This window comes from Drosophila nasuta, chromosome 3, assembly GCF_023558535.2.
Source record: "Drosophila nasuta strain 15112-1781.00 chromosome 3, ASM2355853v1, whole genome shotgun sequence".
NCBI classification, from domain to species: Eukaryota; Metazoa; Arthropoda; class Insecta; order Diptera; family Drosophilidae; genus Drosophila; species Drosophila nasuta.
Genome location: NC_083457.1, coordinates 1,841,777 through 1,858,491, shown reverse-complemented (window position 1 = coordinate 1,858,491; position 16,715 = coordinate 1,841,777). Strand labels below are relative to the sequence as shown.

Here is a 16,715-nt window from a genome sequence, read left to right as displayed (position 1 = left end):
CGCAAATTATTTGTGTAAATGATTGAGAAACAACTTTTGCGCTGTTTTTCGATTTGTGTTTTTAGAAAGCTCTCTTGGACGACTTGGTTTCTTCATAGGCCCAAGGCCTTCATGTTAATTCATTAAACCCATTTGTCAACAAAGAAAAAATGAGACTTGCAGTTCTGCATTTTGATTAACATTTAACTAATTGTTGTGTCAATTTGGGGTTTTTGCTTCAATGCGCAAAAATTAACGTCTGCAAACACCGAAACCAGTTCAAGTGTTACCCCTCCAAAAATCTAAGGTTATTGTCGGCTCACTTTGTTTTTTTTTCGGCTATATAAACAAAACATTCTAATACGCTGCACAGGCTAAGCTTTGAAGCGAAACGGGAGCAAAGATCTTATGAAAACAGCAAATTTACAATAATAAATAGACAGCTTTAACTTTAATAGGACTCGCACCTGCAAGTGCAATTACACACACTACATATATACAAATGAAAATAGGTCATAATTATATGGCATTATTTCTATAACATCACAGCAAATTGCCAAGACACAAACTACAACTTCGTGTTGACAACATCCTCGCTCGGTTCGGTGGTTTTCACTTCATTCCATTTCTGTATCTTTCCTGAACCAAAGATCCAGAAAAATATGGCGGGCAAAATGTATGCGGCAGCACCAATAATGAATATCCAGAACCAATCATCGATGGTATTCTAATAATTAAAATAAAATAGACTTGTATTAATTAAAACTTCTTAAGATATAAAGGTTAATCAGACTCACCGATTCTGAGGTAAAAGCGGCCACAATCAGGGGGGAGAAGAAGCCTGGCGTAGTGCCAAGGCAATTAATAATACCATACATAGTGCCAGCAAAGTTTGGAGCCAGATCCTGTGAGTTGGCCAAATTTGAGGAGGTGGCTGCGCCATTGAATCCCAACGATATGGTCATTATTGCCACGCACACATACGGATCTCGACCAAAGAAAGCCAAAATGATGAGCATTATTCCTGGCATAATGTGAGCTATTCAAGAAAGACAATATTGCATATCATAAAGTTCGCATTATATTCAGCACTTTACTTACATGGTACGCAGAAAATTTTTCGGGTAAATGTGATTGTCCACCATCCCTTGCGACGAATCCAATCGGCAATGGAACCGAAGCCAAAAGCGGCCAAAAGACGCGCAATATGCGGCAAACTGGACAAAAATCCAGCAGATGAGAGTTCAAAGCCAAGCACTTCGCTTAAGAATTTGGGTGTGGCAGTCAGAAGGAAGAACAGACCCCACATGCTGCCATAATGCAACATGGTGAGCGCCCAGAAGGGCATGGAGACCACCAACTGCCTGTATGGGGGCCATTTCTGGGTAAGGAATCAAAATACTCAATGAAGTGAAATGTTAATAATGCAACTCCAATGTATTACTTACCGGCTTGTTACCCACTGTTGCTCCGAGACTGCTTTCAATGAACTCACGCTCCTTGATGCCAATGGTGGTATGTTGTGCCGGTGTATCAGCTACTAGATAGAACCATAGACCCACCACGACAAACACTATCATGGCCACTATATAGAAGGCCCACACCCAGCCAAGATTCTCAATGATCACGCCACAGATGGGCCAAGTAATGACAGTGCCAAAAGTGCCACCCATCAGTGAGGCCACAAACTTGCCCTTTTCGTCCGGTGGCGACCACTTCGATACCAAGTTGTGACAGCACGGATATACGACGCCAGTGAAGAGACCAATCAGAAATCGAATCGCAAATACCGCGTATTTATCCCACGAAGCTGCAAGAGGCGTCAGCGCAGTCAACACACCTCCAGCCAAGCAGCTGTAGCCAGCAACATTGCGACCGCCAAGCATCTCAGCCAGAGTTCCGCCTGGCAGTGAGGTAATCATGTAGCCATAAAAATAACCACCAAGCAGCAAGGCCTGATCCTGTTGTGACCATTCGTAGCGCGTGCCGTACTGGAAAAGCAAATAGAAAACAATTGCTGTTTTCAATTATCACATTAACTTAATAAGAAATTCTAATACAAACATCTGGCTTTTCAATGATGGTTCCGTTCTCGTATCGCTCCTGAACCATTGCGATAATATTGATCGACAGATTTACCCGCATCATATAATTGATCAGGCAAATCATGAAGAGCATTACGGCCACATTCACGCGCTTCGGCACATAAACTGTGGATGACAATAAATATTGATTGTTATTATTATTAGTATTGCTGTTTGATCATTGATTATTCATATTATTTTCTATTTATAGTTGGACAGCGGTCGATCTTTAATCTGTCATCTGTCATCTTCATCTCTATTTTGTTTTGGGGCCCGTCAGGTGTCTAATGAATGCCACATACGTTAATTCCAATATTTGCCAATCTCATTTTTTGGGGATTTTCGGTGGCAACTCACGTGAAACTTATTTATGAGACATTTCGAGGTTTCAATAGAAAGAGGCGTATTTGAGAGGCACGTCTTGAGTTTTAATTACGTGTTCAACTTGTTAAAAACATGCGCAAAATATTATTAAAGTTTAGTAGACTTTGAGAACACACTAAGCTTTGTAAACTGTCAAAATTCATGATGTTATTGATCCGTTATCCAAATGGAGGGTACTCTTATATAGTATAAAAATAAATGTTTAAAAAAAAATGAATGATTTCTTGGAATCAGAACCTGATTACAGAGTATCTTCGACTAATTAACTTAATTGTTTAAATATTTATAAATACAATATCGTGTACTTACAGCAGGGAATAACAGCCATTTTATCAGATTGTTATTGTGATTGAGCCTCACGTCGGTATTAACTGAAAGACGATAACAGGAAACAGTTAAAAGGCTTCAACATTACGCATATTCCAGGGGAAGCTGCACTTGATTTATAAATTATAATAAAGTCTTAATAAGTGTTTAATTCAGTGTCGTTAAACGAGAATGCGGAGGTCTTTTTAGATGGCGTTATTATGTCAACTGATCTCTGAGTCAGATTTACCAGTTTGCGACTGAGGCATCTGTATTACCAAACTGTCAATGAACAATTTATTACCAAATTCCATATTTGTTTTATCTCTCTCTTAATTAATTTAGACTAATTTATAAAAGTTCCACGTGCAAGTGAATTTTAGAATCTTACACCTTTAAATAGACTCGCACATAAAAATACTATACTTACTCTAACTAATATGGGGTATTCACATTTGGTTTGCTAATGTTTCACGTGCTGGTGATAAATTTGACCTGTTTAGAGGCTTAATTATCGTTTAAATCATATGGCAGCGAATTTTCAATTATTATTTCTGTCGCTATAATGAAAGCGAAAATTGTTATTTATGAGTCATGAATAACCATCACCATGACAAAGATGTGATGCCAAATTTCGGAAAACCATTTAAAATCATGGAAAAATATAATTGAATTAACATTGGAAGCTAAACATATATGTACTATGTGAGCTCACACAATTCTGAATAAAACTTAATTAACGGTTACTCAAATCCTTGAAGTAATGTTCTTCTTAGTAAGCACTATTCCTTCTAATTAAGCAATAATCTGAACAATCTGACGAAGCATGTTAATCAACCAATTCCTTTTTACTTAAAAGCAATATTTACACGTGCCGTTATAAAAGCATTTATCATCAGCATTTCGTAATATTAAGCGATATGTGTGTTAAATTTATGATCTCTACTCATGCAAGTTTAACAAGCACGTCTCAGATGGGTTTTTGGCAACACACGTGTGAGGTGTTTAAGCTAAATTGAGTTATGAACATGACAAATGGGAATATCATCAAGCTAGTCATGTATTTTTAAGTGTTTTGATTCAATTTTTGATTTACTCGCATACTATTACTACCGGCAATAGCTATCATTGTCTGTCATTGCTCTTGTCAGTCTTTTCGATAAGGTAATTGTTGTGCAACACGCTACGCAAATTTGCAAAATACTTTCATATAGTATGCAGTATCCAGATCAAAGTCATTTGTATAAACAGTTTAATATCGGTAGGGGAACGGGGCAATTGTAGCTGCTAAATATATATAACATATACATATGTACACATATATTTTTTAAAGTGTCGCCCTTGGCACGTCTGTCTCAAATATTGGATTCAATATGCAATTTGGACAGCTGTTCGAAAGCCATTCAAAATGCTAGTATTGCACATGCAGTTCGTCAATCGGCGATAGCCTCGCGTTTATTGCAAATACATGTACTTTCCTGACAGGCTTAACTTAAGGTAGTTAAGCAGACATGGGTAGTGCAAAACACTAATAATAATAATAGAAGTTGCAGCTAAAGTTTTCAGGTGTAATACGTAACTGCAAGTGATCTAGGTTTTGAGCAAATCTCAGTCATAGCTATGGATAATTTATGAGATCAATTCACATGGCGCTCTGATAAGAGTAACGGGAAATTAAATACCTTTAATCAGTCGTCTGGAAATTGCCTCTAAATCATTTAAATTGCATTAGTTAATCATTTTATATTGCTCCAATATCAAAGAACAATAATACCAATCTATATAGATAGTATAGCACTAAGTAGGCTCCATAAAAAAGTGATAAGCAATCGTTTTGGTTTTGCCAAAGTTCTCAATGAACGGAAGAAATCCAAAGTAAATGAAATAAAAAACAGCAATATTCATAAAAATACAAAAACCAAAAACCGAAAGTTATAGCCAAACATACAGTTGTAAAATCTATACATCCATTATATACCGTTATCAAATTATTGCACTGCTAAACAGCTAGAGAAACAACAACTACAATAACAATAGCTCAATAAATGAATTGCGTGTGGATCTATGTATGTAAGTTGTTAGGTGTATTAACTCGACCGGTAGTTAAGTATACCTATGTATATGTAGATATATTCCATCTATACATGTATAAGTATATCCACATAAAAACGCTCGATACGTGAACGTGATTTGCATATGCAAAAGATCTGTTATTAAGGTACGAGTGTGACACCAAAAATAGATTTCGCATTAAAGATATTTCACTAAAGATATCACATTAAAGATATACTATTTAAGATTGCCCATGGTCAAGGAAACGTGCACTGAACATTTATTTAAATTAATTTCATGACACAAACTTAAACTAATGCTGTAAATAACCTTTGCCTAAAATATCGCATATCTTCAAAATATTCTGCATATTCTATTTGTATCAGATAACTTAAGTGATGCACTTAAGTTCTACATGTTGATGAATCTTAAGAGATATCCTAAAAGCCTTTAAATAAAACACTTTACAACAAAATATTAAAATATTTGCTCAATTTTTAAAGTAATCTTGTTAAGAATTAAACAAGGAAACTCAATTTTCAATATTTACGTTCGCAGATTTGCAAACATAGTTTATTGTCGAGATTTTATAATTAATTTACTTGTTCTTATCATGAATTGATAGGCTAGTTCTCAAGATATTCTAGCATGCGTGGAAATTTTAATTAAAATACATTGTAGAAGATTACAGAAAAGAATTCCATCAAATAAAGCATTTGTGAGAAATTAAATCATTTATTTGTGATAATCGACTGTAACAAAAATGCTGTTGCATAGTGTTTAAACCCAGTTATTTTCACAGTTTATCTAGATCCATTAGCTACATTAGAATCTTGACAAACTACCAGAAAGAAAGAGAGAGAGGATGGGACAATTATCAGTGGGTAGAACCCACAGTTACAGCCATATCTATGGGTAATTCGCTAAAAATGAAATGTACGGAATTACCATGTACCAAAATAAAGAGGGGGGAGTGCGAACGGGAACCAAAAGGTAGTAAGTAAGTGTAATTAGGTCGAGAATGCTGCTAATTAATTTGTAGTATAGTATGTCTCTAATCGGGAGCGTGGCTCTTTATCAACGTCATTGCTTGTGCTGCCTTTATAAAATCAACTCAAAAATTTATGACATTATAAAAAGAGGACAAAGAAAAAATCGTAATTGTAAAATATATGATTACGAGTATATTTGCCATCATACATGGTCATCTGATAAAAAGCAGCTGGTAAATGGTAAATGATTCTCATTATAGTTAGCTTAATCGTCAATTACTTGGTAGTAAAATTAAAAATTGGACTCGTGTTTATAGACCCATTAATGATTAATGATTTGATTTGCCATCTGAGCATAATACTCGTAATATCCAGATAAAAAGACTAGGAGGTAACAATGTCACGATTTTTGTGTATGATATGGATATGGGATGTGTCCAAAGAGCACCACAGAGCAATATTCACCGTTAGCGATTAATGCTGGTGATATACATACATACATAAGAAAGTAGACGAATGTATGTATGTATGTACGTATATACAGATTATATACCCATAGCACGCGTGCTTTTAGCATTTACATAAGACTTCAGCTTCAGCTCACAATTGACATGGTTTGGCAGTTTGCATCTATCTCTATACGATTTATTTTTTGTCTTTTTTCTGTATTTTCTGGTTTGACTTTTGAAAAACGTTTAAACAGTTCGGTTTTAGTCAGTTCGCATGGCTACTCGAATGTTTTGTTTGCTCGTTTCGCCCCGTTTTGTTATACTCTAAAATAGGGTTATATGGTTTTATTTAAAATTTAGAAATATGAATCTTATTAAAAGTTGTAAGCATAGACTAAATATAGTAATACCTCAAAGGACATCCACATAAATATTTAAAAATATTGTATGAATTTAACAATTTATTGTAGTATTTTAATAAACAATGTCGATCAAATGTTCAATACAACTGTCATAGCATCGGTCAAGTTTAATGTTTTGTATAAAAACAACACCTCTTGAGGATTACATTGAAGAAGTCTGCAGTATGTAAGGGTATTGAGTTGTCGACGTGCCAAGATAGCTACTCCCTTGTTTTTATTTATACTTTGCCTTTGCTTTAGTCGCTGAATTCTGCAAACTAATTCAATGGCAATGAACCGTATCTCACATAAAATTGAAATATGTAATACGCTCTACCAGTTAATAGCAGTTATTTATTTGTTTTATTGTTTCACTTTGTTTGTTTTTTTAATGTCGGCTATTGTTTTTAGGTTCTCAGTGACCGCATCGAATTCCTATTTTGCACTAATTTTCAAAGCAATTGCATTTTTGCACGTTATACTTGAGTTTTGAATATCAATCACATTGAGTAGGAAGAACCCCTACAATTTCCATAACAAATCAGATCAATTGTGCTCAACTTGTATATACCCTTCACACACAAACACACACAAATGTAAGCAACAGTTGTCAGTAAGACACTTTTCCCTTCCAAATATAATTTACGCAAAAGTTATTTACCCACTTATAATGAGTACACAATATGAATTTTAAAAATACTTTAGAATGCTGATAATAATTAGTGCAAATAATTATTCATATACTTAGCACCACAATTAATGCAAAACTCAACGCGAAAAATTGCAGGTCAAAAATTAAAAAAATAAATATATGTACATACAATTGTACAAAAAAAACGATTTCCAAATTGCAGTGGAAAACAACTGGAATCGTCCACTCAAAATAATCTCGCGAATCCCTCGATCATATATTATTGCAGATTGTTTGAATGGAATTTTTCACAATGATTTTCGTGCATTTTTTGAAGTTCATTATAATAGATTCGCCCAACATCGAAACCAGTTGCCATATCATCTGCCAATTTATAACTAAAATTCATATTTTAACCCAGTTGTCAAAAAAAGAAATTAGAAACAAAACACGCGTGCACAACACGTGAAAGTTTTCACGGGAATCGTTTTGATTTATTATTACACTTCAACTTCAGGATACTAAGCGATCAAAACTCTCATTCCACTTTAATATACTATATGTAATTATCAGTTTCGTAACAGTTTACCGCACTCCGCAATATATCACTTTTTCATTCTTAACATTCAACTCTTTCGGTTTCTTATCGGTTTATTGCTTAAAGTCCTGCGACAACACACAGATACACACACACACACACTCACATTAAGGTACACGTTAGTAAGCAACCGAACCGCCCGTTCAGGCTGTACGGCTGTGATGGATGCGCAAAGGGTTGCCGGGAGCGGGAGCTGGATCGGGAACTGTAGCTACAGCTGAGAATGCCGCGAAACGAATGAAGCCAAATCACCAACTGCCAATGGCATATATACTTAACTTACCTTATGTACTGCCTCAGACAAAAACCTCGAGCAGCGAAAACGCAGCGTAACAAAAACAAAAACGGTTAAAAATTGTTTAAATTGTTGTTGACTGTTGGCGGTTTCGAGATTGACGCTCTGCGTCGCTCTGCCCAGCTTTATACTCTCTCAGCCCTGATAGCGCGTCCAAACAAAAAATCGCGTGCGATTTATTGCACGCTGCGAAATTTTTTTAAATGTGAACAACAATTCACAATTTCGTGCTAAATAGTATGCCAATAATCAAATAAATAATAGCAACAACAACAATTACGCAGGCAACATTAAACCCACATAAAAATATTATATTTTCTTTTTTGCACGTTTCTTAATTATTGAATTAAAACTTATGTTTGTAATTATGCATTATTTAGCATAGTCATATAAACTGCTGGAATATATCACGTCTCAACTACGAGATACTCTCTAGCCCACACAAATGTATTGAAAACTAACTGCTATTTGTAAAATCATGCGAGAAAGTTTCATTTCAGTTGTATAACCCTAACCCTAACCCTAACTCGATTTGGAAATGCAAAACTCTTTTATCTTATGCGACTGATCAAAATATTAATTTTCATAAATGTCGACTTGAAAGAATCCCCCTTAACCCGGTTTTATTAATTAACACTGTTTTGGAAACTCTATATTAAGCTTATGAACATCAGGTATAAAACTCTAATTATCAGTTTCGATGGTGCAAAAAGTCAGTACACCATTGAAAAGCGAAATATTTCAGTTAATTAACGCACTTGACAAAATGTCAAAAAAATATCATAGAAGCGTTAGAATCTCATATTATGTTAGTGTGACACCATCTACATATGAATTGATTTATATTGTAGATTAGACATTCTATTTTCATTTTTTCGCCAACTAGAATACAGATCTTATCAACTGTATTCTACTGACCAGATAAACTTAATGCAATTAAGCAATAATTAACAACGTTCAAAATGTTAGGCACACATTGTAATAATAAGGAAGCTAGAATCAAATTATAAATATATAATGTGGAATTTGAAAATTTTCAAGTCCAAATACTTCTACAAACCTGTTAGCAGGGTATCTCAGGGTCAGTCAAAAGCCAATGTAGTCAAGTTGCTAGACACCATAACTAAAAGTATTCTTTCAAGTCATAAAACATGTAATCATGCTGAGTTAGTATAAATAGCAACAGAAGTACATCAAATGCTCGTAACAACAGCAGCAGCTTCTCCGGGAGTGACAGATAATTAGTTTTATTGATGCATTTAGCTGCCTGTTTGTAGATAAGCAGCGATTATTAGTGATAACAGTTGTTAATTTTCCTACGGCTCGTGATTTCATATTTATCACAAATGTTTTAAGTACAAGTGTTTGGGGAACTCATTGATGAAAATAACGATACAATTTAGCTCAACATTTTATAATATTTATTTTGTTTAGGTTGATTTTAAAAACCTGATCGTGCATACATATTTACTAGGCTCAACGGAAAATAAAGAAATTACATTTGAATGACACAATTTTGAACTACTTTGCTAAGGCTTAAAGCTTAATAGAATTATAAACGAATTAAGTTTGCATCAATGAATTTCATTGCTCATGACATGCTCACATAGATCATTCGGTGCGCACACACCTTTCCAACCAGTTCGCCATATTCCATGATTGCGTCGCGACCAGTGTAGTCACCAATCATCTTTGTCAAAATAATAAGTTAATTAATTTACAAACATTAAGTTACATAACATCATTTCTATACCTGAACAAATCGCTGATAAGTTATACAAGTCCTAGCATCGAGCAAAAGTTGTACATCGTTTACATGCTGATTCACAAATTCATTCGCATCTTTATCAGCTGCAACCGGATTCAAACGTTGATATTTCCTCGTATCAAGTTTATTTCGTATATCTAGAATAAAAAAAGGAATAAAATTATTATCAATCTTTCACAATCATGATGTAATTTGTTGTAATTGTAATTTACCATCGGTTAAAGGCACCCAAATATAAGTCTCTGGGCAGAGTAAATAAGAGGCCGATAATTTCCCTTTGTACCGCATTTTGGTGCATGAGTGAATATAAAAGCCCATATAGTAATACTTTAAAGAGGGCATTCGCTCGGCAATCGTCTGCACCAAATCAATTTCTCTAATATAAAAATTTGTTAAAAAATGGATTAAGTTGCAATTGAGTAAATCATCAGTGTAAACTAACCTCAAAGATCCATAGGTGCCCAAAGACAGAAAACTATAGTCGGGATCGTAGAAAAAGTACACTGAACTGACCGAACCAGGTAATATATCGATGACTCCCACAGCTATCAGCTTATCGTCCAACCAATATTGCTGATGAAACGATCCATATCCCATGTCTGGAGTGTCTTCCGACTTTTGGTGCTGCAATTATTAACAATTGTTAGTTAATCGATTTCTTTTGTATGACAATTAATTTATATATATTTAATAGGAAGAAATTTGTAGTTGTATTTGACCTTCATGGGCGTCTGTTGCAGATGGTCCTTGTAAGCTTTCTGATCCCTTGGCGGATCATTGTGTATGACAATCTGATACTTCTTATAGAGCTCATAGCTTTGCGGCAGCGTACGCTTAAACTCCTCTCCATCGACGTGTACCAAACTCAGCTGCAGGATAATTAATAAAAGAAAAAAATATGTCATTTATAATTACCTTTAGGGGTGATTTAACCAAAAAACCTCTGCATACTAGATAGTGTTAGACGTGCGGGGTTATCATTGTGAATGACTATTTGATATTTGCGATACAATGCATGCACTGCATCAGTACAACTGCGCTGTATATCTGAGGCAGCGACCAAAACGATCTGCAACAAATAGCACAAATACGACGTGTGTACATAGAGGGACAAATAGGACCAAGGGCACATAGATGTATAAATAAAACGAACAGGCTTGAGATACATAAATCCATGAAATAAAACAGCAACCTAGCTGCATTCTGCAATCGTTTGCAATTTAATTTATAATGACATTTGCATAAAGTGCGACATGGAATGAAATCTGAAGATTTGCGGCATTAAGCCTGAAGATTTTATACAAAATATTTATAATGAAATGTTTTACTTGAAATTCCTTATGCTTATCTGTACTCCAATATTGTTATTTAGCTGCACTTTCAACAAATGTTATCATCATATACTCACCTTTAACTGATGTTTGTCACTGTCACTCGTTGATGTCAAAAAATCTCTTAGACTTTTCTCCTGCGTCACCTTAGGCTCCTTGGGCGGACATGACTTGGCCTGCCTGCGCTCCAAGCGCATTTGCTTTTTTTTCTTAGCACATGGTGGATTTGAGCTGGAAACTAAATTGTTTATAAACAGTCAAATGATTTAACAGAAAATGCAAGACCTCAGGATATTACATTTTTTTGAGGCCGTTGATTGGTCACCATCTCCTGCTATCTTGCCATCATTTCCAACTTCGTGGGAAACTGCAGTCTTTTGTTGCGTTGAACGTGCCTGCGCCAAAGTCTCCACATGTGCTACATCGATGACTGACGGTTTCTTATCAGGCAGCTGAGGATGTGGCTCGCTTGGTATAATTAAGTCATCCCCATCGCCATCTCCATCATCGGTTTTCGATTGCTGCTCGGGGTGCTCACTCAACTCACGTTTGCCATTACGTAAGAATTTATTCATGCGCCTCAAGATTTTTTTATTGGACTTAGTTAGCTTGAACTCCAGTGCATCACATTTGATCGTGTAGCATGGACAGCAGGTGACGTCGTTTCGCGGCTTATAACAGTAATTGCCGCAACGCCGCCAACCCCTGTCGATCAGCTCTTGGTAGTCATCACAGGACAAACGATAGGCATGCATTCCTTTATGACATATACGCATCCATACATAGAGATAAATATTCATGTGTGTGAAAAAATCAAGTTTTAGGTACATTGCACCTAATCTTGTTTTGATTTTTATTGTATTCTTACCGTGAGACTTGCTGCACTCTATTCCCGTGCAGTAGCCACATTTGCTTGTCTGTGGTCCGAAGTACTGCACAATGCTAGCACTCATGATTGGGCACACCAATTGTATTCAGTGCAAATCAAACATTATATTAATTTGAGTATTGAAATTGCAAATTCTGCAACCCGATCCGATATTTCGGTTGAGAGCAGCGTGACCACAATTGCATTTCACAACATACTACTTTAATTCCAAAAATATATTAAATATACCACTCCCGCAATGACTAAATGGTTACACTGCATTAGTGATGTGTAAACCATTTCTAATTAGCTTTTAAAGTTGTAGGTGTTGTTAAATAATTTAAATTTTTTGCGCGTTCACTTGATTTTTTTCGTTTAGATTTTGCAATAACTTCATACATATATTTTAAAAACCTTAAGTGAAAATTTATAACGGTAGTTATTGCTCACGAGTTTTCAAGTACAATTTGAGTATTTCATGCAGTGAAAGAACAGGTCACACTGGGATTGCTACTGAAACTGTCCTACAAATTAGTTGAGGCTAGTTCAAAAATATGGACATTAATTTTAAACCACTTATTTATTTAGCAGCGATACTTCATAATTTTTTGCTTAAATAAAGAATAATAAGAAATACTGGAAAGAAATATTAAATATATTTTTAATATTTAGCTGCAATAATCTTTGAATTTGCCATAAGAAATCGATATTTAACACACTATCGATGTATCAGTAGTAACATCGATGTTTCTCCAATCCTCTAAATGTTGTTGGCCTCAAGTTTAATACGGGCTATTGTTTCTTTAAAATGCATTAAAAAAGTTATGAAATAAAGTGACGCACAACGAATGTAAAATCCGTAAGTTTAAAGTGGTCCCATTCAAATATTTTGAACTGCATCGTGTCCAAACTTCAAGTGGCACACATAGTGCGTAGTTATAAAAGTGAAAGCGGGTGTAGACAGATGTGACGAATGTTCACAACAAATTTCCGTTAATCCGCAATGCGTAGGGGCCAAATTCCAATTGGAATTAGCCAACATTGACTTGTATCTGAATTCCAAATAGTTCTAGTCATTATGGATGTAAGTAAGGTGACCTTTCCATTAGATTGAGCACCGACATCATCAGTGAGCTGAAAAAGGTTTTAAGGTTGAATAAAAAATGATTTGTTTTTTATGAGATTGTTATCAAAATTGAATATGTTTTGTGTGCTATTATTAATGGTATTTTCGCACGCTTTAGCACTGCAATGATTGCAGCAGCGGCACCAACGGCGACGCATGACGGACGCCCACAAAGGACAAAGGACGCCCATTTCGAGGGAAATCTAATGCTGGCTCAGACGCACGATGAGGTCAACGACAAGAAAGTGGCATCGCCATCCACACCCTCTCCAATACCAACGCCAATTCCCGCCGACTTGCAACCCGCCTACCAAAAACTCTACTGCGATTGCCGAGAACTAGCCGCCTACTTTGCCAAGGATCAAAGCGAGTACGGACAACGCTTGCATGCCGCACACATAGCCTGGCAGGATTTCATAGTGCTGGCCAATCGGCTGGTCATGCAAATCGATGCCTTCGCTCACGAATACGATTTGGATGCGAGCACGCCGGGCAATGGTTATCGCAGTTTCATCTATGTCACCAATGCATGCATCGCACATGGTCGCAGCATTTGCCAGCAATTACATGCCACACGAGCCACACTATTTTTCCGCAAGAAATTCTACATGAAGGAAGTGGAGGCCTGTTCTCAGCTCCTATGCTCGCTCTGCACCTGTCTCCAGTATCTGTTGATCCTGCGCCAATGGTCCACCACAACGGGTGATCTGTTTGCCAGCGGGCGTCATACGGCCGAGCAGCTGTTTGAGCTGGGCGACACCATCAATCAGTATTGCTTCTATGGACGTTGTCTGGGCTTCCAGTACGGCGATTCCATACGTGGGGTGCTGCGCTTTCTGGGCATCGGCATGGCCAGCTATTCGGAGACGTATTACTCGCAGTCAGATAATAGCAGCAGCACCTTGCTGAAGACAACACGCAGTCTCTGGTCAAGCGGCAAATATCTAATGAATCCCGAACTCAGAGCCAGACGCATTGTGAATATTTCGCAAAATGCCAAAATAGATTTTTGCAAATCGTTTTGGTTTCTGGCAGAGTCAGAGCTAATGCACAAGCTGCCCAGCATTGTAGGCAGCTCCATCAAGGTGAATCGTATCATTGAGCTGCCTGCCGAGCCATTGCGAGTGCAGTCGCATCGCCAACAAGCTGCAACGGAAAATAGTGATGTCGAGGATCTGCAATTCGTGGACGTGCCGGTGCCCAGTGCTCATCTGGGACCTGGTCTGCCAGTCTCAGTGCGTCTGCTGAGCGCAAAACGACGCACTGGAATGCTAGGCGAGGGTCGCTATCGTGGTTGGCGACGTCCATTGCCACCAAGCAATTCCATACTGTTTCACTGCCATGGCGGCGGTTTTGTGGCACAATCGTCAAAGTCACACGAACTGTATTTACGCGATTGGGCTGTGGAACTCGATGTACCCATTCTTTCTGTGGATTATAGCCTGGCGCCAGAGGCTCCGTTTCCGCGTGCACTCCAGGAAGTCTACTATGCCTACTGTTGGCTGCTCAATAATGCCGAGCATTTGGGTACAACGGCGGAACGTGTGATCTGTGCTGGAGACTCGGCTGGCGCTAATCTATCCATTGGTCTTGCACTTAAGTGCATTGAGCAAGGCATCCGTATACCCGATGGTTTGTTTTTGGCCTATTGTCCGACGCTGGTAAGCTTTGTGCCTAGTCCCGCGCGTTTGCTATGCTTGATGGATCCACTACTACCATTTGGTTTCATGATGCGTTGCCTGCGTGCCTATGCAGCTCCCTCAAACGAAATGCTGCAGGAAAATGCCAAGCATGTCGAAGAGTTGGAGGAAATACGCAATGCTCAAGTCGATGCGGAAAAACCACTAACCAGCCTCAATTCGAGTCGACGCACCTCAACAGCGAAAAGTCCATTGACGCCTCTGGGGCCCATCAATCCGTCTGATGAGGATGAGAGCAGTGATACCTTCGCCAGCGCCTCGTATCACAGTCAAACAGTGGAGCGCACTGATTTGCCACAGACGGAGGGAAGCGACAACAGTTCATGTGTTTCGTTTGAGGATGATTCGCAGCCCATCGAGCATTATCCAATCGAAATTTCAGCCGAAATACCCAAGGACGATGCATCGGCTGCGTATATTGACAATTTTCTAGATAAATATCTAATTGACACCGCCACCATGGAGGCCACAGAGGAGAACACATCTGTAAATCAGCAATCCGCACTATCAAATGGTCACGCCAAATGTAACTCAGAAGAGAACATACTGGTTGAAACTGGACGGGAGATGGTGGCTATGGACACGTTACCTGGTCGCCTACAGGAGGCTGTGAACAATATTATTAATCGATGCACGCAATCCTTTGAAATACACGGCTCAGGCACCTCGGCTGCACCTGATCAACATGATGTGCGTAATATGGATGCCCTGATCGCTCGTAGTCCAAGTGAAGAGTTTGCATTTGATGTGCCCAAAGATCCCTTTTTATCACCCTATTGGGCTAGTGACGAATGGCTATCACAATTGCCAGAGACCAAAATACTTGTAAGTAGACATCGAGTATAAAATGATGATAAAGTTTACTTACTTTTTGCACTTGAAAGACGCTGAACATGGACCCTTGCCTAGACGACTGCGTTATGCTTGCGAAGAAGCTGAAGAGACTCGGACGACAAGTGAGCTTGGAGATACTCGAAGGACTACCGCATGGTTTCCTCAATTTCACAATGGTATGTAACAGTCACAATACAAGAGATTCTGAAATTTTGTTACATACTGTCGCTTCCAGCTGTCTAACGAAGCAATGGATGGCTCCAAGCACTGCATCAAATCATTGCAAGCATTACTTCAGGCCACGACGGACAATAATGACGACAGCCTTGGCAACGGTGATACTTCCAGTCCGAGTCCGTGCTCTGCTACATCGACAGCGCCTTAAGAACAATTTATACTTACTCTTATATATAGTATATACATATACAAATATATCTATATAATAATGTTTATACACTGTTTGTTACATGCAAGAATAACATGTTGTTAAATGGGCACACTTCTTGCTTTTTTATACACTTTTATAATCGAATAACACAGCTAAGCTTTATATGTTTTGTAATGGCAGCTAAATGCAAAAATATACTCGTATATCTATACTATACACATAAATAGAATATAAATTCTACTAAAATATTAATCAAGCCAACTGTTCAAGTATTAAGAGCGTGTAAGCACGCTCTATAATATTATTTATAGACTAAGATCCGTAAAATGTAATAACATTAAAAATTGAGCATATATGTAATACTTTTGATTCTGTGCCTGTTAAGAACGCGTACTTAAATCTCACACTTTAGCATCCAGTTTCCAAACAATTTAACCTTACTTTGCTTATATGCGAATCTCTTAAGCCTGCCTAATTAAAATTTGTGTTTACAATCCTATTAAATGGTTTTTGCCATTACAAAATAAAT

At 37.4% G+C, this 16,715-nt stretch overlaps 3 protein-coding genes across 5 annotated transcripts; 1 reads left to right on the top strand and 2 right to left on the bottom strand.

The window, feature by feature from the left end:
- Window positions 1-407: 407 nt before the first annotated feature.
- Window positions 408-8,142, bottom strand: LOC132791399 (sialin). Its single transcript, XM_060800292.1, has 7 exons — window positions 7,983-8,142; window positions 2,757-2,818; window positions 2,044-2,189; window positions 1,428-1,970; window positions 1,081-1,360; window positions 777-1,018; window positions 408-706 (listed from the first exon to the last, which is right to left on the bottom strand). Exons 2-7 carry the CDS (start codon window positions 2,773-2,775, stop codon window positions 548-550), a joined length of 1,389 nt encoding a protein of 462 aa, XP_060656275.1. The 5' UTR covers window positions 2,776-2,818; window positions 7,983-8,142; the 3' UTR covers window positions 408-547.
- Window positions 8,143-9,575: 1,433 nt separating this feature from the next.
- On the bottom strand, window positions 9,576-12,354 carry LOC132791729 (arginyl-tRNA--protein transferase 1). 2 transcript variants are annotated; one of them, XM_060800772.1, is made up of 8 exons: window positions 12,139-12,349; window positions 11,569-12,027; window positions 11,348-11,508; window positions 10,659-10,808; window positions 10,382-10,563; window positions 10,152-10,315; window positions 9,925-10,076; window positions 9,576-9,861 (listed from the first exon to the last, which is right to left on the bottom strand). In XM_060800772.1, the coding sequence occupies exons 1-8, from the start codon at window positions 12,221-12,223 to the stop codon at window positions 9,763-9,765; spliced, it is 1,452 nt and encodes a 483-aa protein (XP_060656755.1). In that variant the 5' UTR covers window positions 12,224-12,349; the 3' UTR covers window positions 9,576-9,762. The 2 variants fall into 2 exon arrangements, with proteins under 2 accessions (XP_060656755.1, XP_060656756.1); XM_060800773.1 differs by lacking the exons at window positions 9,576-9,861; window positions 9,925-10,076; window positions 10,152-10,315; window positions 10,659-10,808 and adding an exon at window positions 10,855-11,008 and having other exon boundaries at window positions 10,450-10,563; window positions 12,139-12,354.
- A 530-nt stretch (window positions 12,355-12,884) lies between these two features.
- On the top strand, window positions 12,885-16,711 carry LOC132793439 (hormone-sensitive lipase). Of its 2 annotated transcripts, XM_060803367.1 has the most exons (4): window positions 12,885-12,997; window positions 13,383-15,789; window positions 15,849-15,974; window positions 16,034-16,710. In XM_060803367.1, the coding sequence occupies exons 2-4, from the start codon at window positions 13,390-13,392 to the stop codon at window positions 16,181-16,183; spliced, it is 2,676 nt and encodes an 891-aa protein (XP_060659350.1). In that variant the 5' UTR covers window positions 12,885-12,997; window positions 13,383-13,389; the 3' UTR covers window positions 16,184-16,710. The 2 variants fall into 2 exon arrangements, with proteins under 2 accessions (XP_060659350.1, XP_060659351.1); XM_060803368.1 differs by lacking the exon at window positions 12,885-12,997 and having other exon boundaries at window positions 13,292-15,789; window positions 16,034-16,711.
- Window positions 16,712-16,715: the final 4 nt, after the last annotated feature.